Raw genomic sequence first — 16,919 nt, 5'->3', positions numbered from 1 at the left:
GATGATGATGAATATGGTTTTGTTGACATTCAGATCTACCCTCCCGATTTCATCTCCCATTCCCCATCCCCCATTCTGTTTTTTCACCCACAAACTACACTCCCCCCCCCCAAAGAAAAACCAAGAACCCCAGCTCGCAACCACGCAGACCCCCTCCCCTTCCTCTCTCCTATCCCCCAGATCGATTTCTTCTCCCTCCTCGTCCAACCTGCAAACTGTAGAACCCAGAGGTAGAGGGAGAGCGCAAAGGAGGGAGAGAGAAAGAGAAAGATGATGGGTTTTATTTTTAGGGTTAATTACAGTTTAATACCTCGTGGTTACACCTTAAGACTTAAGACATGTTATTTCCTATCTTTACAATTTTTATAATAACATACCCCGGTTTTTTAAATTTGTTACAATATGGTGCCACCATTAGGTCCTTCAGATCTCTTCGTTAGTTGCCTACGTGGCACTTTGGGTCGCACATTTTTTTCTTTTTTAATTTTAAATTGATTAAAATATGTATAAAATATTTATAAAAAACCAAAAAAACAAAAACAAAAATATATATATATCTCTCTCTCTTTCCCCGATTTTTCTAAGCTGGGTTTTTGGTCTGATTGTTGTCCATGGATTTTCAGAAGAAACTGACAAAAATACAAAACCAAGAAAGAAATGGGAATGAGGTGCCCAAAGAGAGAGAGAGAGAGGTTGATTGTTGTCCATGGATTTTCAGAAGAAACTGACAAAAATGCAAAACCAAGAAAGAAATGGGAATGAGGTGCCCAGAGAGAGAGAGAGAGGTTGATTGTTGTCCATGGATTTTCAGAAGAAACTAAGAAAAATGCAAAACCAAAGAAAGAAATGGAAATTAGGTGCCGAGAGAGAGAGAGATTTTTTTTTCTTTCGATTTTTTAATATTTTATTCATATTAAATTTTTTAAAAAGGAAAAAACATGTGGGGCTCATAGTACCACGTAGGCAACTAATGGAGAAATCTGATGAAAATCTAAAGGCGAAACCACATTGTAACAAATTTAAAAAACCTGGGTATGTTATTGTAAAAATTGAAAAGATAGAGACTAACATATCTTAAGGGTGTAACCACAAGATACTAAATTGTAATTATCTCTTATTTTTATTTATTTATTTTCTTATTTTGTAGTTGGTATTTTAATATTTTATTCAAAATTTAATCAATTTAAAATTTAAAAAGGCAAAAATTTGAGACCCATAATGCCACGCAAGCAACTAACAGAAACCCTAACGATGAAACCACATTGTAACAAATTTAAAAGACCGTAGTATGTTATTGTAAAAATTGGGAAGGTAAGGATTAATCTATATATATAAATCAAAAGGCAGAGAATGGTGAAACATTCAAAATACCAGAAAATACCCTTAGTTATTGCAAACATTAAGAATTGAAATTATTAATTAAATGAGGATAATATGATAAATTCACACTTTTTCATATTATAAAAATTTTAAATTAAAAGAAAAATTACATAATGGATCCTTTTTTTATGGAACACAACTACCCATTATCTTTTTTAATTCTAAAATAAATTTTAAAATTTTAAAAAAATGCCTCTCGCAGGCGCGGAAGGGCGTGCGAAGAGGCTAGCATATCTTAAAGATGCAACCAAAGGGTACTAAACCATAAGTAACCCTTGAGATAAAACATCTCTGTATAGGAAATGACACCATCAGTATTATTATGCCTATTGTTAACCCCATCCAATGTGTATAAACAAACAAATATGAGGGGCCAAGAATAATGGATTACAGCCGCAGGCAAAATCAGATGGGTTCCGCATAGAGCTACCATGTAAGAAAATTAAGAACCTGCAATCGAAATCCCCTCTAACCTCTAAACTCTGCAAAATCTCTAATCTAAGCCTGTAATGTAATGTACATCAGCGCTTGGGTAATGATCGGGAAGAACCCCTCGAAACTGAGAAACTGAAACACCTCATCTCAACAGCCAAACCTGTTTCTCTCACTCCCTCAACTTTTCTCTTCTACAAAAATTTCATTTCTCAACGCTTGTTCACACAGGAAGCTGGATTTCGACGAGGCCTGGGTCATTGTGATTCGGAAAACAATTGTGTTTCAATTGGAAAATCATCCACGCCAGGAGGAGATAACGGTGGAACTGCCAAGGGGTGAGAAGCATCGTCTGTGAATCCCAAGACCCTTCTGGCAGTTGCTTGAGAATCTATTATTTTACCAATCTTTCTTGAAGTAATTGCTCCTGATGTGGATTCCCTAGAGGAGTTGCTACTTTCCACAGATGAAAGGAACTGATCTTTTGATAAAGTTGTTTGTGCAGCTGATGCAATTACAGAGCTGAAAACACCAGATTCCCTCAAACCTTGTACAATGACCTGCACCAGAAAGAAATCAATAGGCTTGAGGATTATATGCTCACAACTATAATACCGGCATACAAAATTAGTTACCATATTATTTAAACCAAGAAAGAAAAACAAAGCAGGCTATGGAACTAACCATAGGTGCATAAATTCGAGTCAAGATGCCCTTCCTCAAAAGTTTTAAGTTGAGCGCTTTGTCAGTCCACACAATGCGTTCCCGGTACCTAAATCAACAGAAGGGAGTTCTACATTAGAAAGCTTAACACATTTCAATTTGCGACCTGTTTAAACCTGATTATCAAGGAGTTTCGGCCATTTCTTGTTTGAAGAAATACTTTTCTTTGTAGGAGGCTAAATGACAAACTGTTACTAATCAAAAGCTAGAAAACCCACAATGAAGTGATTCATGTCACTTAGTGCCTAAATGTTTCCGCACTGTCACATGACAAGTGATGCCACACAAGCTCTATTAAAATCTAGTATAGTGAAATCTTTTGGTAATTTTCATAAACTATTACCAGCTAAGCATTTCCTCCTCTGTTGCAGTTGAAGCAATTATGAATGCCTGTCGAAGATAAAGGGGAAAGAAGTGTAAGCAAGCAGGGACAACTGCACTAATACATACGGAAATTGACACTGAAAAACCTATATATAGAAAAGAACAGTTCCGGGACATCTCCAACAAATCTTCAAAATATACCACAAAATTAATGAGACTAACAAATTTACAAACATGACAAACATATATCAAGACTAAAATAGCTGGTATTATGTCAAGGGAAAAAATCAGAATAAAACATAAGGAGCCTTAAAAAATAAGACTGACATGACTTCCAGCTGAAGGGGGGTAAAAGAAAAACACAAACGATGAAACAGGGATAAGAACTTACAGCTCTATCAAATTCCAACATGAAGCATCTCTTAACGTCCTCCTTGGTAGGTTTGCAACCACACCGATCACGTCTAGAGGTCAAATCTGAAAATTTCGGATATGTATAATGCAGAACAGCAGCCTCATCCAATTTGATCTCACTATAAAACATTACAAGGATAAAGAAGTAAGTGTTTATATAAACTTGCCATATTTGACCATAATTTAGAAACCTTAACATTTTGTAGATAAACAGAACACCAGTAATCAACTACACGAAGAAAGAGCTATTATATTAAAAGAAAGGACATTGTCCTTTAAATTGAGAATAGGTTGCAATGATTAGTCAATTATAAAAAGATGGACAGAACTATTATATAAGTACATGTTTAGAAAGTTGATAAAAAATTTAGATAGAAAGGCCATACTTTGGTGTCTTCATATAATTGTGCCATCTGTGTGCACCGTTAGGGCGAAGGTGATCTTGAATTCGAGCAGCTGATTTCCCATTTCCATATGTTAGAAAATAGTTTGGATTACCCCGGGTTGCTTCTTTATAATTTCCAAAATATACATCCTTTGGAAGATGGTCATAGTTCTTTTTGAACATTGACACCTACAACACAATAAACAATAAATGATATTAGTGGATGGAAATTTTTTGTGTTGTTTTATTAAAGCAAGAAATGTAATGATTTTAATAGCATACAAAATAAACTTAGCAGCTTCTCTGGTCGTGCATTTGGAAAAATTTTTATTTGTGTTGTTTCATTTTTGAGAAATCATGCTGCTCCAAAATTACCAAAAACAATCTATGACTGAACACAAATCAATTTTTTTCTGGGCATGAAAAAATATATATATAAATTTTAAAGGAGAGAAGAAAAAAAGCCATGGAGACCATGTTCCTGACCTTCACAAACTATCAGTTCTACCTGGTATTACAAAACTTAGACAGAAAGCATTGGAAGAATGAAATGGAAGAAATTATACCTCACTGAAAGGGTCCTTGATATCATCTTGCTCTACACTACTTTCCTGAGAAAACAGAAGCATATGTGAGCATAACTGAAACTTTTTTCTCACATTAATATTAGTGATAAATTTGAAATGCAATGAGTGGGGGTCTGATCAACTACAATTTCTTGACATCAATATAAATGCATCATTATTCTTCTTAATAAGACAATATAAATGCATCATTATTTTTTAATAGGACAATATAAATGCCTCATTATTAACAATACTAAAATCCACATTCAATGACGCAGTCTAGCTTAGCAGGCATGGGTTATCGTTTGTATCAAACAAAATGAAGCAATCTAGCTTAGACTATAGAATTAGCATTCCTCTAGAGAACTAAGATAAAATACTGTACCGAAGATGGAGTTTGAATAATGGAAGACAGCCACTCTTCACTGTATATTCTATGGCCTCACATGGCATCTAATGCATGAAAAGAATCTATCTAAACAATCACTTACATAATTTGGAAAGACAACCATATCAACATTCCTAGGCACATCGGACAACAACTGTCTCAAAGAGTACTCCTGAGTGCCTGCTGGATATATTAACTCATCGGTATCAAGATGGATGATCCAATCCATGCCAGCCTCCTAAAATGGCAGAAGAAACTATTACAAACTTTATCCAGATGACCAAAGAAGCAACTGTGATGAATTATGCAATGCAAGATAAATTACATACCCTTGCCATGACAATAGCCATCTCCATGTTAAGGGACTGCTTCACAAACAACTCATAATTACACGGTTTATAGAAGAAGCTTGACAGCCATGTCTCGTTCCAAATCCGACTGAGCACCGCACATATAAATTTAGACAAAACAAAAAGTATGAATAACCTATCAGATCAATAGTAGTAAGAAAAATGAAAGAACAAAAAAACTGTCTTGGTCCATTACAAATATTCAACAAATGAAGAATCTCAATTAGTATTTTTCCATGTTAAAGGTCTGCCTACACCTGGGATTGAATTGCACTTCAACAAGGAAGAAGGGAATATTGATCATCTGTTCCTCAATTGCCCAAATGCAGTTTCGTTGTAGAATAAGTTCTTTGCTTGGCAAGGTTGAATTGGGTGATTCCGGGTTCTTGTGTTCAGTTATTTGTTGAGAAAAATTGTGCCTCTGGTAAAGGATAAAAGGCAAAATTCTTGTGGAAGTCCTATATGTTGCCTATTTTTTGGGTGGTTTGGTTAAAATGAAATGCCAGAATTTTGAATAAAAACTGGTTGTGGAAAAGAATGTTTCTGGCCATTGTTGGCTTCAATCTCTACTGCATTTACAGATATTCTGTTTCATTCTTCAATGGGACAGGGAGCGGCAGTTTGTTGAATTTATATTCTATTTTGGTGATTCGTTGTGTAATTGAGTGTATCCAAAGGACAGGACAGCTTCTATTTTTGTCTTGTTTTGCAGGTGGCCTTCTTGCCCCCTGCTGGACAGCGTTATTTTATGCTCATGACTTTATTTAACAATGTCTCTATCTCTTTTTATTTTCTCCTTTAACAACATTCATCTCCTTCAACTTAACACTCTCGAACTTAAATGTATTTTGCATTTAAAATCTACAACATTCAAAGGTTCTCCAATCATAACTCTTTTAGTTTTTCATCAGAAAATTGGGGAAAGGATCCATTCAATACATTTGGCACACTAACGTCGAAAGTAAACTTCTTTATCTCACACTTACCAATTTAAGAGGCGAATTGGAGAAAATAAAATAACCTATTTAAAATGAAAGGGTACCAACCTTTTAGCCTGCTGCTCCTCCAATTCCCTTGTCCTGTATATAACCTTCACTCCCTGTAATACGAATTTTGTGTCCCATAAGAACTTGGATAGCCAGAACTAGAAGGGCATTAAACTTGTATATACATTATTTGATTTTGAAAAATTGTTCACTAGAAAAAATTTTAAGTGAAGCATGCAACTTGAACTCACCGGAATGCTTTCAAAGACTTTAGATACATTAGGAGATGCAGCCTTGCCTTCCACAAAAAGGAAAAAGGTTGAAACTCCAATAACCTTATGATAAAAGATCCATGGCAACGTTTGCTCCAAACCAGCGGAAGTGCTTGTTTGAATGCATATCTGACATGTAAAAGATTACAGACGGTTCATAAAATGTTCATAAGATGTCACATGCATTATTAATCAGAATGACTTTAAAAATGCTAAAGAAACCAAAAGAGTAATCTACAAGAGAACAAATATCTGATGATGCCCAATGAATGATCCCCAGTTCATATCACAATCAGCACTAATCAAGCTCAACAAGAGACCTATATAAGCACAACCCAGATGCCAGATCCCAAGATCCAAACATAATCAACCCCCAAAGACAAGAAGAAACTCAAATCAAATCCCAAAAATCATCAATCCAATTCTATCAACCACAAATCACAGCCACAAAAACTCAACAAACTTTTGAAAAAGCAATCAAATTGGACACAATAGAAAGCACACTGACCTTGGGCCTCAGATCGGACATGTAATCGAACTTCCAGTCCTTATAGTAGGGGAAGGAGGGCGAGTGGCTCCGACCCAGAAGATCGACGCAGTCGGAACCCGAAGAATGTGAAACCTGGACTGGGGGCCCACCCAAGTCGACCATGCCAGGGAACTCGTGATGGTCAGGTGCCCATCGAGTAATGGGGTCATTGAGACCGCCACGCCATTGGAGAACGAAGGCGAAGCCGGCGAGAGTTAGAGGGAGGACGGTGAGGAGCAAGAGAAGGCGGGAAGCGAAGGTCTGAAAGGAAGAAGATGAGGCAGACGACAACGATGATGACGAGGAAGAAGAAGAAGAAGCCGAGGTGGGTCTGGAAGAAGAGTAGAGACCCGCCATGAGAGGTTGATGACAGACAAAGAGAATGAAGACAGTAGTCGTTGCATATATATGTAGAGAGAGAGAGAGAGAGAGAGAGAGAGAGAGAGAGTTTTGAATTGTAACCGAAGGAAATGGGAGTTGGAAACCTGAAGGAGAGAGAGACTGCGAGAGACGTTTTGTCGTTGGTGGTGTTATTGCCGGCCTCAGATTTTTCCCCCTTTTTTTTTGCCTTTTACATGAAGAAAGTTTCCTTTTTTTATTTTATTTTATTTTAATCAGTATGATTCATGAATTTCGAACCTTACATGAAGAAAGTTTCCTTTTTTATTTTTATTTTTAATCGGTTTGATTCATGAATTTCGAAAGGATACTGCTTGTCTCTTTATTTATAAAGAGATATTGCTTGCCTCCTTACTTGTAAGAAAATACTTCTCCTTTTAGTGAATCATAGTTTGACATATATACAAAAATAATTCATTAAAAACACAAAAAGAAATTTTTTTGCACACATGTCACACTTTTGTTGATAGGAATGTAAAAGTTCCTACTTACATGATAAGGACAAAAGTATTTTCCATTTCAAAATTGCAAGACTCATCTAAGAAACTATTATTTGACAATGGATATCTGTATAAATAAATAATAAAATATCGAAAATATCAATGACGATTTGAACAATATATGTAAAATGATGGATTAGTGAAGCTTATTCTACTGATGTTAAGCAATTTTTAAAGGATTCGGACTACAAAGGTTAGAAAGAATTTATTCTTAGTATGCTAATTGTTTAAATGTCTTGTACATGCATAATTTATCTTTACAAATTAAATTGCTATTTTTGTTTGTCGTATTGTTAAGTTATAAGATCACATCAAAACCTAGCAAGGTTATAATGTTACATTAGTGATAATAATGGACTATCGACTAACTCACCTCATCATATATCTCAATCAAATAGTTGAATCTAAAGAGTTTGATGTTCCCACAAAAATGTATTCAAATATGTGAATACTCTATTAATCAACTTGATAAAGCTCAACGTTAGCCTTACCAATTAAAACTTTCAAAGTATCTAATTCTAATGTGTGTGAATACCTTATTAATTCAGTCCAAAAAACAAAAAAATAAACATACCTTATTAAGAATGCTGCCATTTTTACCCCTGTTACATTTATCCACTCACCTTATCTTCTTACCCACTATGTAAATTTGAAAAAACACAATCCTATTTTTCCACCCACCATTATTCCTAAAATACTTTTTAATTATTAATTCAAACAAATTCTTATCTTCAGAGCACCTCCACCCCAAAAGGCAAGGGCAAGGCAAAAGCAAGGCAAGGTTTGCCACTATTCATGTGAATAGTGGCAGCCAAGGTTTGATATATCGAGAGTTTCGGAAATATCGATGGTCCAAAAACATGGATATATCGATGGAAATATCGATGAAATATCGATATGGATAAAAATTGAATAAAAATCACGGAAATTGTGAGAAAAACTTGGAAACTTTTATTGAAACTTTAGAGGATATTTATTTAGTCAATTGTCTATTATTTTATCACAAAAAATTGGAATAAAATGCATGGCATGGTGGGTTTGAGTGATTTAAGTTGATTATGTAGCGACCTGACAAACACTGTCTTTATAAAATATATAGTAATTAGTGAAAGAAAATTAGACACACCATAATTTTTTAGTTATAATAATTTACTACAACATATTCCATATGATAAGATATATGAACTTGACAAAAAAACAAAAATAAAATATATGAGTAACTTAGTACCACATAGAAAGAATTCCTATTAAAGTTAAAACTTAGTATCACATATAGTGAACAATATTAAAACTCAATAGTGAATAATATTACAACTCCATAATATATAACCAAAAAAAAAAAAATACAACTCCATAATAAAATAATAAATAACATTAAACATATGCCTAAATTTATCATTAGGGATTCTTTTTTTTATTTTATGGAAATTTACCCTAGATAATATTAGCTTGCAGAAATTTTAAAGACCATATAAATATTACACGTCGTAGCTTTTGTTAACAAACTCATTCGTAGCGTGTTGGATTAAGGCTGAGTAAGTGGATGGGAAAAAGAGGGGTTCGATTCCCCCCTTGTGTGCAAAAGCGCAATTTCTCAACCATTTTCATTTATTTTTCAGTTTCATATCGCGATATTATTGATAGCAATAATATTGCGATATATTGCCCAAATAAAGCATGAAGGAGGAGGAAATTATCGCCTCCGACATTATCGCAATAATATCGATATATTGACGATATTTAAGTGAATATGTGCTAAAATATCGCCCATAATATCAATATTTAGTTCCTTGGTGGCAGCCTTGCCTTTTTTGGTTCCACCCCAAAGGGCAAGGGCAAACACTATTCATTTTACTTTATTTCCTATTTTTTTATACTTAAACCATTAATTTTGATAAGCTTTTCAGATAATATTTTGGGATATTTATTCAAAAAATTATAATCTCATATTTAAGATAAGATTTTTACCTTCTAAAATTGCGCCCCGTGTCCCATGTCAGATAAGATTTTCATATATTTATTAAAAAATTATAATCTTAGATTTCAGATAAGATTTTCATCCTCTAAAATTGCGTCACGTGTCATCTCTATCTTCTAAATCCCTCTATAAAACTACACCCTCAACTCATACCTCTCACACCATATCTTCTGAACGAAGTATATTGCTGTTGGGGTTTTGGGTCTTCTTCCCAAGCAAAAACTTACAGCTGCTTTGTGGATGCTTGCTTATGGGGCATCTGCAGAGTAGGTGGATGAGATTGCGCGGATGGGAAAATCAACTATCCTAGAGTGCTTGGTGAGATTTTGTGATGCAGTAGAAAATATCTACAAGAAGGAGTACCTTCGCAAACCTACGGCGAGGGACCTCCGAAGGATTGTACAAAAAGTTGAGGCTCGAGGTTTTCCAGGAATGATTGGAAGCATCGATTGCATGCACTGGCAGTGGAAGAATTGCCCAACTGCTTGACAAGGAGACTATGGGAATCGAAAGGGCCAAAAAAGTATAATTCTGGAGGCCGTAGCTTCATTCAACACTTGGGTTTGGCATGCCTTCTTCAGAGTTGCTGGTTCTCAGAATGACCTCAATGTGCTTGGTCAATCCCCGGTGTTCAACGATGTATTGCGAGGTCATTCCCCCCAGATCACGTACCGAATCAACAATACCATATACTCGGGTGCGTACTATTTCGCTGACGGAATTTATCCTAGGTGGACGACATTCGTGAAAACAATTTTGAATCCCCAATCCAAGAGGGAAAAAAGCTTTGATGCCTTTCAAGAAGGTTATAGGAAAGACGTGGAAAGGTGTTTCGGTATCTTGCAAGCTCGTTGGGCAATTATTAGGGGTGCTGCTTGGATGCTTGATGAGGAGGTGCTGCGGAGCATTATGATGACTTACATCATCCTCCGTAACATGATTGTGGAGGATGAGTATGATTATGATGCTCTAGAGGTGTTCGAACCTGATCCCATGAACACGGCGTTGACAAGAATTTATGAAAGGCCCATGGGACCAAATGGAAAACCAATGGAGCACGAACCGTTAATTCATGATGGTCATTATCATGAAATGCAATCTTCATATGTTCACGAGAGATGTCAAGTTGACTTGATCGAGCACTTGTGGGAGATAAAAGGCAATCACAGTGGATGAAGTCAAGATTAATGCTTTGTTTGGAATTATGCTTTGTTTTTAATTATGCTTTTAATTATGCTTTGTTTTGTGTGTTGTTTGTAATAAATTAAGGGTTGTTTTTAATTAAACTTTGTTTTGATGTTCAAATGTTTTTAATAAATAGTCATATTATTTAATGCTATCTTTATTGAATAAAAGGGAAACAATACAACAAATTAATACATATGGCAAATCTTTCAATACAACCTAATGGTTTTGATCATTTAACCAATCCGTATTGCTAGGTCCGTCATCACGGAAAAGTTTTCTTATCATCACATCCCTTTGTTTTAGCTTCCAATAGGACTTTGTTTCAGGAGACATATGGCTCGTATCCATGGCCATGATTTTCATCTCTCTGTCCTCCATGTCTTGTTCTTGTGCATGCTGCCTTTGAATTGCAAATGCTTCATGTCGTGCCTTGTCTGCTTCTTCTCTTTTCAAGTCTCTCTCAATTCTCAGTGCGCCATTCTTAGCAATTTGCTCCAAAAATTGTGCACATTCATTGTTCGAAGTGCTCCCTCTCTTGGCCTTTGCCACCTTTCTCCCAATAGGTCTCGGCACACATGGGAGTGGTGAGTCTTGATCCATTAGGGAGTCCAACGGCGAATCGGTTGGCGGCGAATTGTGGAGCGGCATCTCATTCAACACAACCGGCAGACCAGTGTAAATAATTTTGAATCTCTTACAATTCTTCACAACTTCCCAACATTGGTGACTCAGGAAACTTTTTTTGCCTTGCCCCATGGCACCGAACCACATTTGTGCTTGTAGGATCTATTAAAAATAAATAATTGGAAATGCAAGAAAATAAATGATTATGCAAGAAAATATAAACTAATTGGAAATGCAAGAAAAAAAATGAATATGGAAGAAAATATAAACAATTTGGAAATGCAAGAAAATATAAACAAATTGGAAATGCAAGAAAAAAAAATGATTATGCAACAAAATATAAATAAATTGGAAATGCAAGAAAGAAAAAAAGTTACATTAAATTGAATAAAACGACAATTATAAATATTTTACCTCATCGGCAAGATTTTGACCACTTCGAATGTTGTCCCTCGCTTTTGTCAAGGCATCTCTCCATCTCCCTAACTCTTTGTTCAAAATTTTCCACCTACTAGCTGTTCGGTTCATTTTTACACATGATTTTTCATGTTATTCACCCACTATTTTGAGTTAGTTCTTGACATTTTATAGCTTTTTACTTCCTTTTTGTGTTTTCTTAGATTTTGCCTTGGTTGGGATGAAAATGAGCTAAAAGTGCATTATTAGTTATAAATTCTGTTTTTGTTCATTTTCGTAGGTCAACTTCTTGGCCTGGGATCAACATGCTCTGGTGCTCGGATGAGGTCATGATCTTCATGAGACTTGTTCCAATGGATGTTAACTACAACATATCCAAATTTGAGCTCCATTGGACAAGTATTGCCTATCCAACCAATCCATCATGTTACCACAGTTCTGGAAATCCGGATTTGGCCAGCTTTTACCTCCCTTGTGTCATCTTAACTTCTTGTTACCATAACTCTTGGTAACAAGGAATTACATTTGTAAAATAGATATTTTCTGAGCTTTTGGCATCTTTGTGAAGTCAAAGCTCCATCATGGCAAGGGGACAATGGGCTAAGGCTTTATCAAAGGTGGTAGTTTTATATTAAAAGGTAAAAGCTGGAAATGAGGAGAGAGGGAGGAGAAGTCAAAATTGCAATCTGATATTGGGAGCCTTTTGATCGTGGGAAATGAGGCTATTCCACATTCTACACAACTTGAGAGCAGCTTTTGGGGAGCTAAGAGCAAGGAAGGAGAAGGAGGTGCAGCCAAGGAAGAAAGGAGAAGACTTCCACCATTGAAGACTTCAAGCTTTCATCATTTCCAAATCTGTAAACTCCTTCTAGTTATATTTCGAGTTTGTATTTGGAATAAGTATGAGCAACTAAACTCCATAGCTAGGGCTTAGGTTGAAGCCCTAAACATGATTACCTTATTGTTTTGATGCTTGAGTGTATGAATTTCTAGATGTTGTTGATGAACCCCATTCACTAATTGAATTTTATGATATGTGTTTGCTTCCTTTACTTAATCACCTTAGGTTGTATGCATGTAGCTAAAGTTGAGAAGTTGTGTAAGATAACCAAGAACACAATTTCTAATTAGCAACAAATGATTGAACTTGTTTAAGTGAGCATCATGTGAATTGGTTTCTTGACAACAATTGATGAATTCCAATTCACCAAATTAATCTATCCTTGATGTGTGTTTTCCTTGATTGATTACCTTTGAAAGCATGCTTCTTGAGGTTGTTGGGATTATGTGTATCTTCATGTTTTCCTAAGCAATAGATGGATGGAGTAAGAACCATCCATGTGAATTGGTTTCTTGAATACCTAATGTAAACACCATGCTATTAGGGTTCTTGTGATGTTCATATTCTCTTTGAACTTAATGGGTTTTCCTTGCAATCCAATCGAAGTACGAACCATACCTAGGTTCGGTTATGAGGAGGGCACAAGTATTGTAGCACGAACCATGCACTTTACGTATATTAGAGAGAATCAATGCGTCTTGAGCCACGACCCATGGTCTTGATTGCGAACATCTTCATCAATACATTTAGAGTTCATCACTTGAGTATCCATGAACATGGGTAGAATTGTTTAGGGTGGATTCCGAAACCCTAGTGTTTGTTACATTTTAATTTCACTTTTTGATAATTCATCTCTGCCATTCACATTTAAATTCAAAGTCCATTTACTTTCATGCAATAGAAATAGGTCACTTGAACCAAATCAAAAAAACCCCCCCAATGTGTGTGTGAGTTGCGTGTTTGACACGTTTTGTGTCTTTGTCACTGAATTTTGTTTGTTTCCGTAATTGTTTTGGACTTTTGGTCCGAGTTGTGTTCTTGAATTTTCTGTGCTGATTCCAACCGTATAAAGAACGTGAATTTTGGATAAACGGTTGGAAAGTTATAGGTCAAAAACTGGACAGAGGTCGAAACTGAAAAACAGAGAAACGAATCTGTCCAAATGGTGATAAACGGGTGATAGAAAGTGCTGTTTGTGTTTTTCTTTGTTTTCTTGTGTTGTTTCATTTCTTTTATCTTCCTTACTTCATTTTTAGTTTCCAATTTGTATTGTGTTTGTGTGTTGTGTAAAATTAGTGTTCTTTACGTACTCAAATTAGAACTTATAGGAAACCGACAAGTTCTTCGTGGGATCGACCCCGTACTTACAAAATCTATACTTCATTAGATTCGTGCACTTGCGGGTATTTTTAATTGGTTGTTTGCACATTAATTTGTGTCCTTTTAGGAATGCAACACTAGCTAAGGTCAATTCCGTCTGAAGTGACCCGATCTTTCAGAAAATTCTTCATGAATTTTTCTTCACATATGACAAAACTTCATCTCATTGCCCGTGACCGCTCAATGACTAACTTTCACCCAATACTCACACAACACAATATCTTCCTGAGTTGTCCACGCGCCCCTAGCTTCTACAGAAGAGGCCATTTGTTTTTTGAGACAAATGGAAAGTAGAAGAAAAATATGAGTGGAGAGTAAAAAATATTGGAAGGAGGAGAGTTGTATGTTGATTTGGTGTGGAAAGTGAATAAAATGGTTATGTATTTATAGGGAACAAATCTAGAACTTTTTGGTATTTTTTTAAAAAAAAATTTGAATTTTTTTGCAATTCTTTTAGCCAAAAAAATCAAATCCGTCGGATTTCTAGACAAAAATCAATCGGAGGGTCCGAGAAGCGCCACATGGCGTCTTCCCGTTGGGAGCTGTCAGCGACTTCGGGCTAGAGCCCAGTCAAGAATTGCCCTTGGGCTTGCCCGGGCTAGTGGGCCCCAGGGCTTGCCCGGGCTTGAGGCTACGCTCTGCTGGGCTTTACCTTGGCTTGGGGGGGCTGTTGCCTGGGTTTGTGTAGAGCGGTGGAGGTGCTCTTATGAGGTTAGTATTAAATTAAATCAACCAAAGCTCCCCCACCCACCCAACCCCGTCAGCGGCAACCCCCCATGCTTGCCTGAAACACCTCACAGTCGCCATCTTTCTTTAGAGGCTATGGGTGTGGGTCCTGCCATGTTGTCCATCCGAGATCCGCAAGGTTTCATAGCGGGTTCCATTTGGAGTTTGAGTTTCTTTTCATCTTTGGCAATTTGGAATTTTCAATCTTTCAGGGTGTGCAAACTTGATACTACCGAAATCCTGTTTTGCATTAACATGCTTTAAGAAAACAAATCATCTTTCCAGCATAATATCAAATTTCCAACCATTAATAATTAAAGGGTATTTTAGGAATAATGGTGGGTGGGGTAATAGGACAGAGGGTTGGAAATAGCAACACTTTTTTGTTTTAAGGTATAGGTTAGCCGAGTATATATTAACTTATTAAAGTCCAAAAAAATCCAATTCTTTATGAATTTAGTTGCAAGCAAGCAATAAAAATACACATTAAAATAAGTACACTTTCAAGTCTGTTGTTGAACATGTGGAAAAATATATTTCACCAACCAATACGAAGACGACACTTGGAAAAGAAGGATATCACCTAGGTCATTAATTGGGCCCATTTATTTGGTCAATTAATTGAAACCAAAAATAGGGTTATTATCTTAAATACGGGATATTATCTTTATTTGGGAATATAATCACCAATGATAGATAATATCACCAATTTGGGATATTATCTTATTTTGGGGATATTATCATCAATTAGGGATTTAATCCCAATCGAAATCCATAATTGACTCAATCTCTCCATTTAATGGAAAGAATATCTTCCTTCCAAATAGGAATTGTTCTTTGAAAAACCCTAGATGGCTAGAGCCCTATAAATACATAGTCACATTCAATATAAGAGGTAATTCTAAACCTGGTTCTAAAAACCCTACAAAATCACCCTCTATCTCTCCTCTCTCTCTCTTTCTCTCTCTCTCTCTCTCTTCACACGGCTAAGTGCCACCACACACGGTTCCGGCCACCCAGCTCTCCACGTGAGAGAAAACTCCGTCCAATTTAGCTATTGCCGCATCTTTTCTCAAAGATCCAATTGAACTAACTTAGGCATAGGAGCGCCTTTGGCCAACACCCCCCGGCTGTGGTCTTTTACTCCTATTTGTTTTGTAGGAAACGAGGAAGAGAGAGAAGGAAGCTTGAAGGGTGAAAAATCTACAAGCGAATATTCTCCCGTGAGAAATTTGAACAAACATTTTGGTGCTTTCATTGAGAGCGCGAGTTATACTCAACATATGCTCTTGAATCAAAGGAATATGTTTCCTCCTTTTCATCACTCAACCGAAGCCTTCCAAACAACAATGGTTGGAAGCAAGTGCACAAGGAGCAAGACCGCCGCGATAACCCAATTCGCAACGAATCTGAGCTTCCACGATGTCGTGGCAGCCACTTTTTGTAGCCAAGGTCGGGCCCAACACCACAGTTTTTCCTCCACAGCCCCAGATGCCGCTGACATCCCACCTCTCGATCTTGCTATTGAGAGCACATACCAAACGCATGCCGCAGCGCCAACTAGCAGCCTTATGATGGAAAACGCGTAGCAACAGCAAGACTTTGCGGCTGGAACCACAACGTTGTTACATGGCCCGATGACCAGGGCCACCTTGCTGATGCTCATCTTCACAGCTGAAACAATCCGCATCCAATGTTCATGCCTGCCTGGGCCTGCATAGAATCGTTCACGTAAGACTGGGCCCCCAAGGAGATCAGTCTCATGATCACCCCCATGAAGTATGGGAAGAAAGACACCCACATGCTCTGTCCCAAGGAGCCAACTCACGACAACAAGCTACGAAGGTTCTCTCGCAATCTCAGTCCACCAACACGCCGCGCATGAAGGACAGTCAAGGAGATCTGCTCTGTAGAGACAATGAGGAGGTAAACTAAAGGCACCGGAATCATGGAGGACACAGACGTGAACCACAGGCCATGCAGGCAGAAGATGTTGAAAAGCTCGTGAATGACCGACTTCGAGACTTAAAGATCAGAGGACATTTCGAAGATGCTCTACGCAAGGAGGTGGACCAAGTGAACTCCTCACCATTCACCACCGAGATCGAGCAGGCGGC

At 36.9% G+C, this 16,919-nt stretch overlaps 1 protein-coding gene across 1 annotated transcript; it reads right to left on the bottom strand.

The window, feature by feature from the left end:
- Nucleotides 1-1,635: 1,635 nt before the first annotated feature.
- LOC110770279 (glycosyltransferase-like At2g41451) lies at nucleotides 1,636-7,286 on the bottom strand. Its single transcript, XM_021974380.2, has 11 exons — nucleotides 6,729-7,286; nucleotides 6,200-6,349; nucleotides 6,009-6,061; nucleotides 4,942-5,050; nucleotides 4,716-4,850; nucleotides 4,225-4,269; nucleotides 3,660-3,847; nucleotides 3,251-3,392; nucleotides 2,879-2,925; nucleotides 2,497-2,584; nucleotides 1,636-2,372 (listed from the first exon to the last, which is right to left on the bottom strand). Exons 1-11 carry the CDS (start codon nucleotides 7,104-7,106, stop codon nucleotides 2,070-2,072), a joined length of 1,638 nt encoding a protein of 545 aa, XP_021830072.2. The 5' UTR covers nucleotides 7,107-7,286; the 3' UTR covers nucleotides 1,636-2,069.
- Nucleotides 7,287-16,919: the final 9,633 nt, after the last annotated feature.

This window comes from Prunus avium, chromosome 7, assembly GCF_965620075.1.
Source record: "Prunus avium chromosome 7, drPruAviu1.hap1.1, whole genome shotgun sequence".
Lineage (NCBI taxonomy): Eukaryota > Viridiplantae > Streptophyta > Magnoliopsida > Rosales > Rosaceae > Prunus > Prunus avium.
The sequence above is the reverse complement of the archived record's forward strand: the minus strand, read 5'-3'. Positions and strand labels throughout refer to the sequence as shown.

Coding starts and splice junctions, on each gene's coding strand:
- LOC110770279 (XM_021974380.2), bottom strand. CDS start 7,106: ATGGCGGGTCTCTACTCTTCTTCCAGACCCACCTCGGCTTCTTCTTCT. Junction 6,062..6,199: donor AAGTCTTTGAAAGCATTCCG/GTGAGTTCAAGT, acceptor TTCGTATTACAG/GGAGTGAAGGTTATATACAG. Junction 3,393..3,659: donor AATTATATGAAGACACCAAA/GTATGGCCTTTC, acceptor AATGTTTTATAG/TGAGATCAAATTGGATGAGG.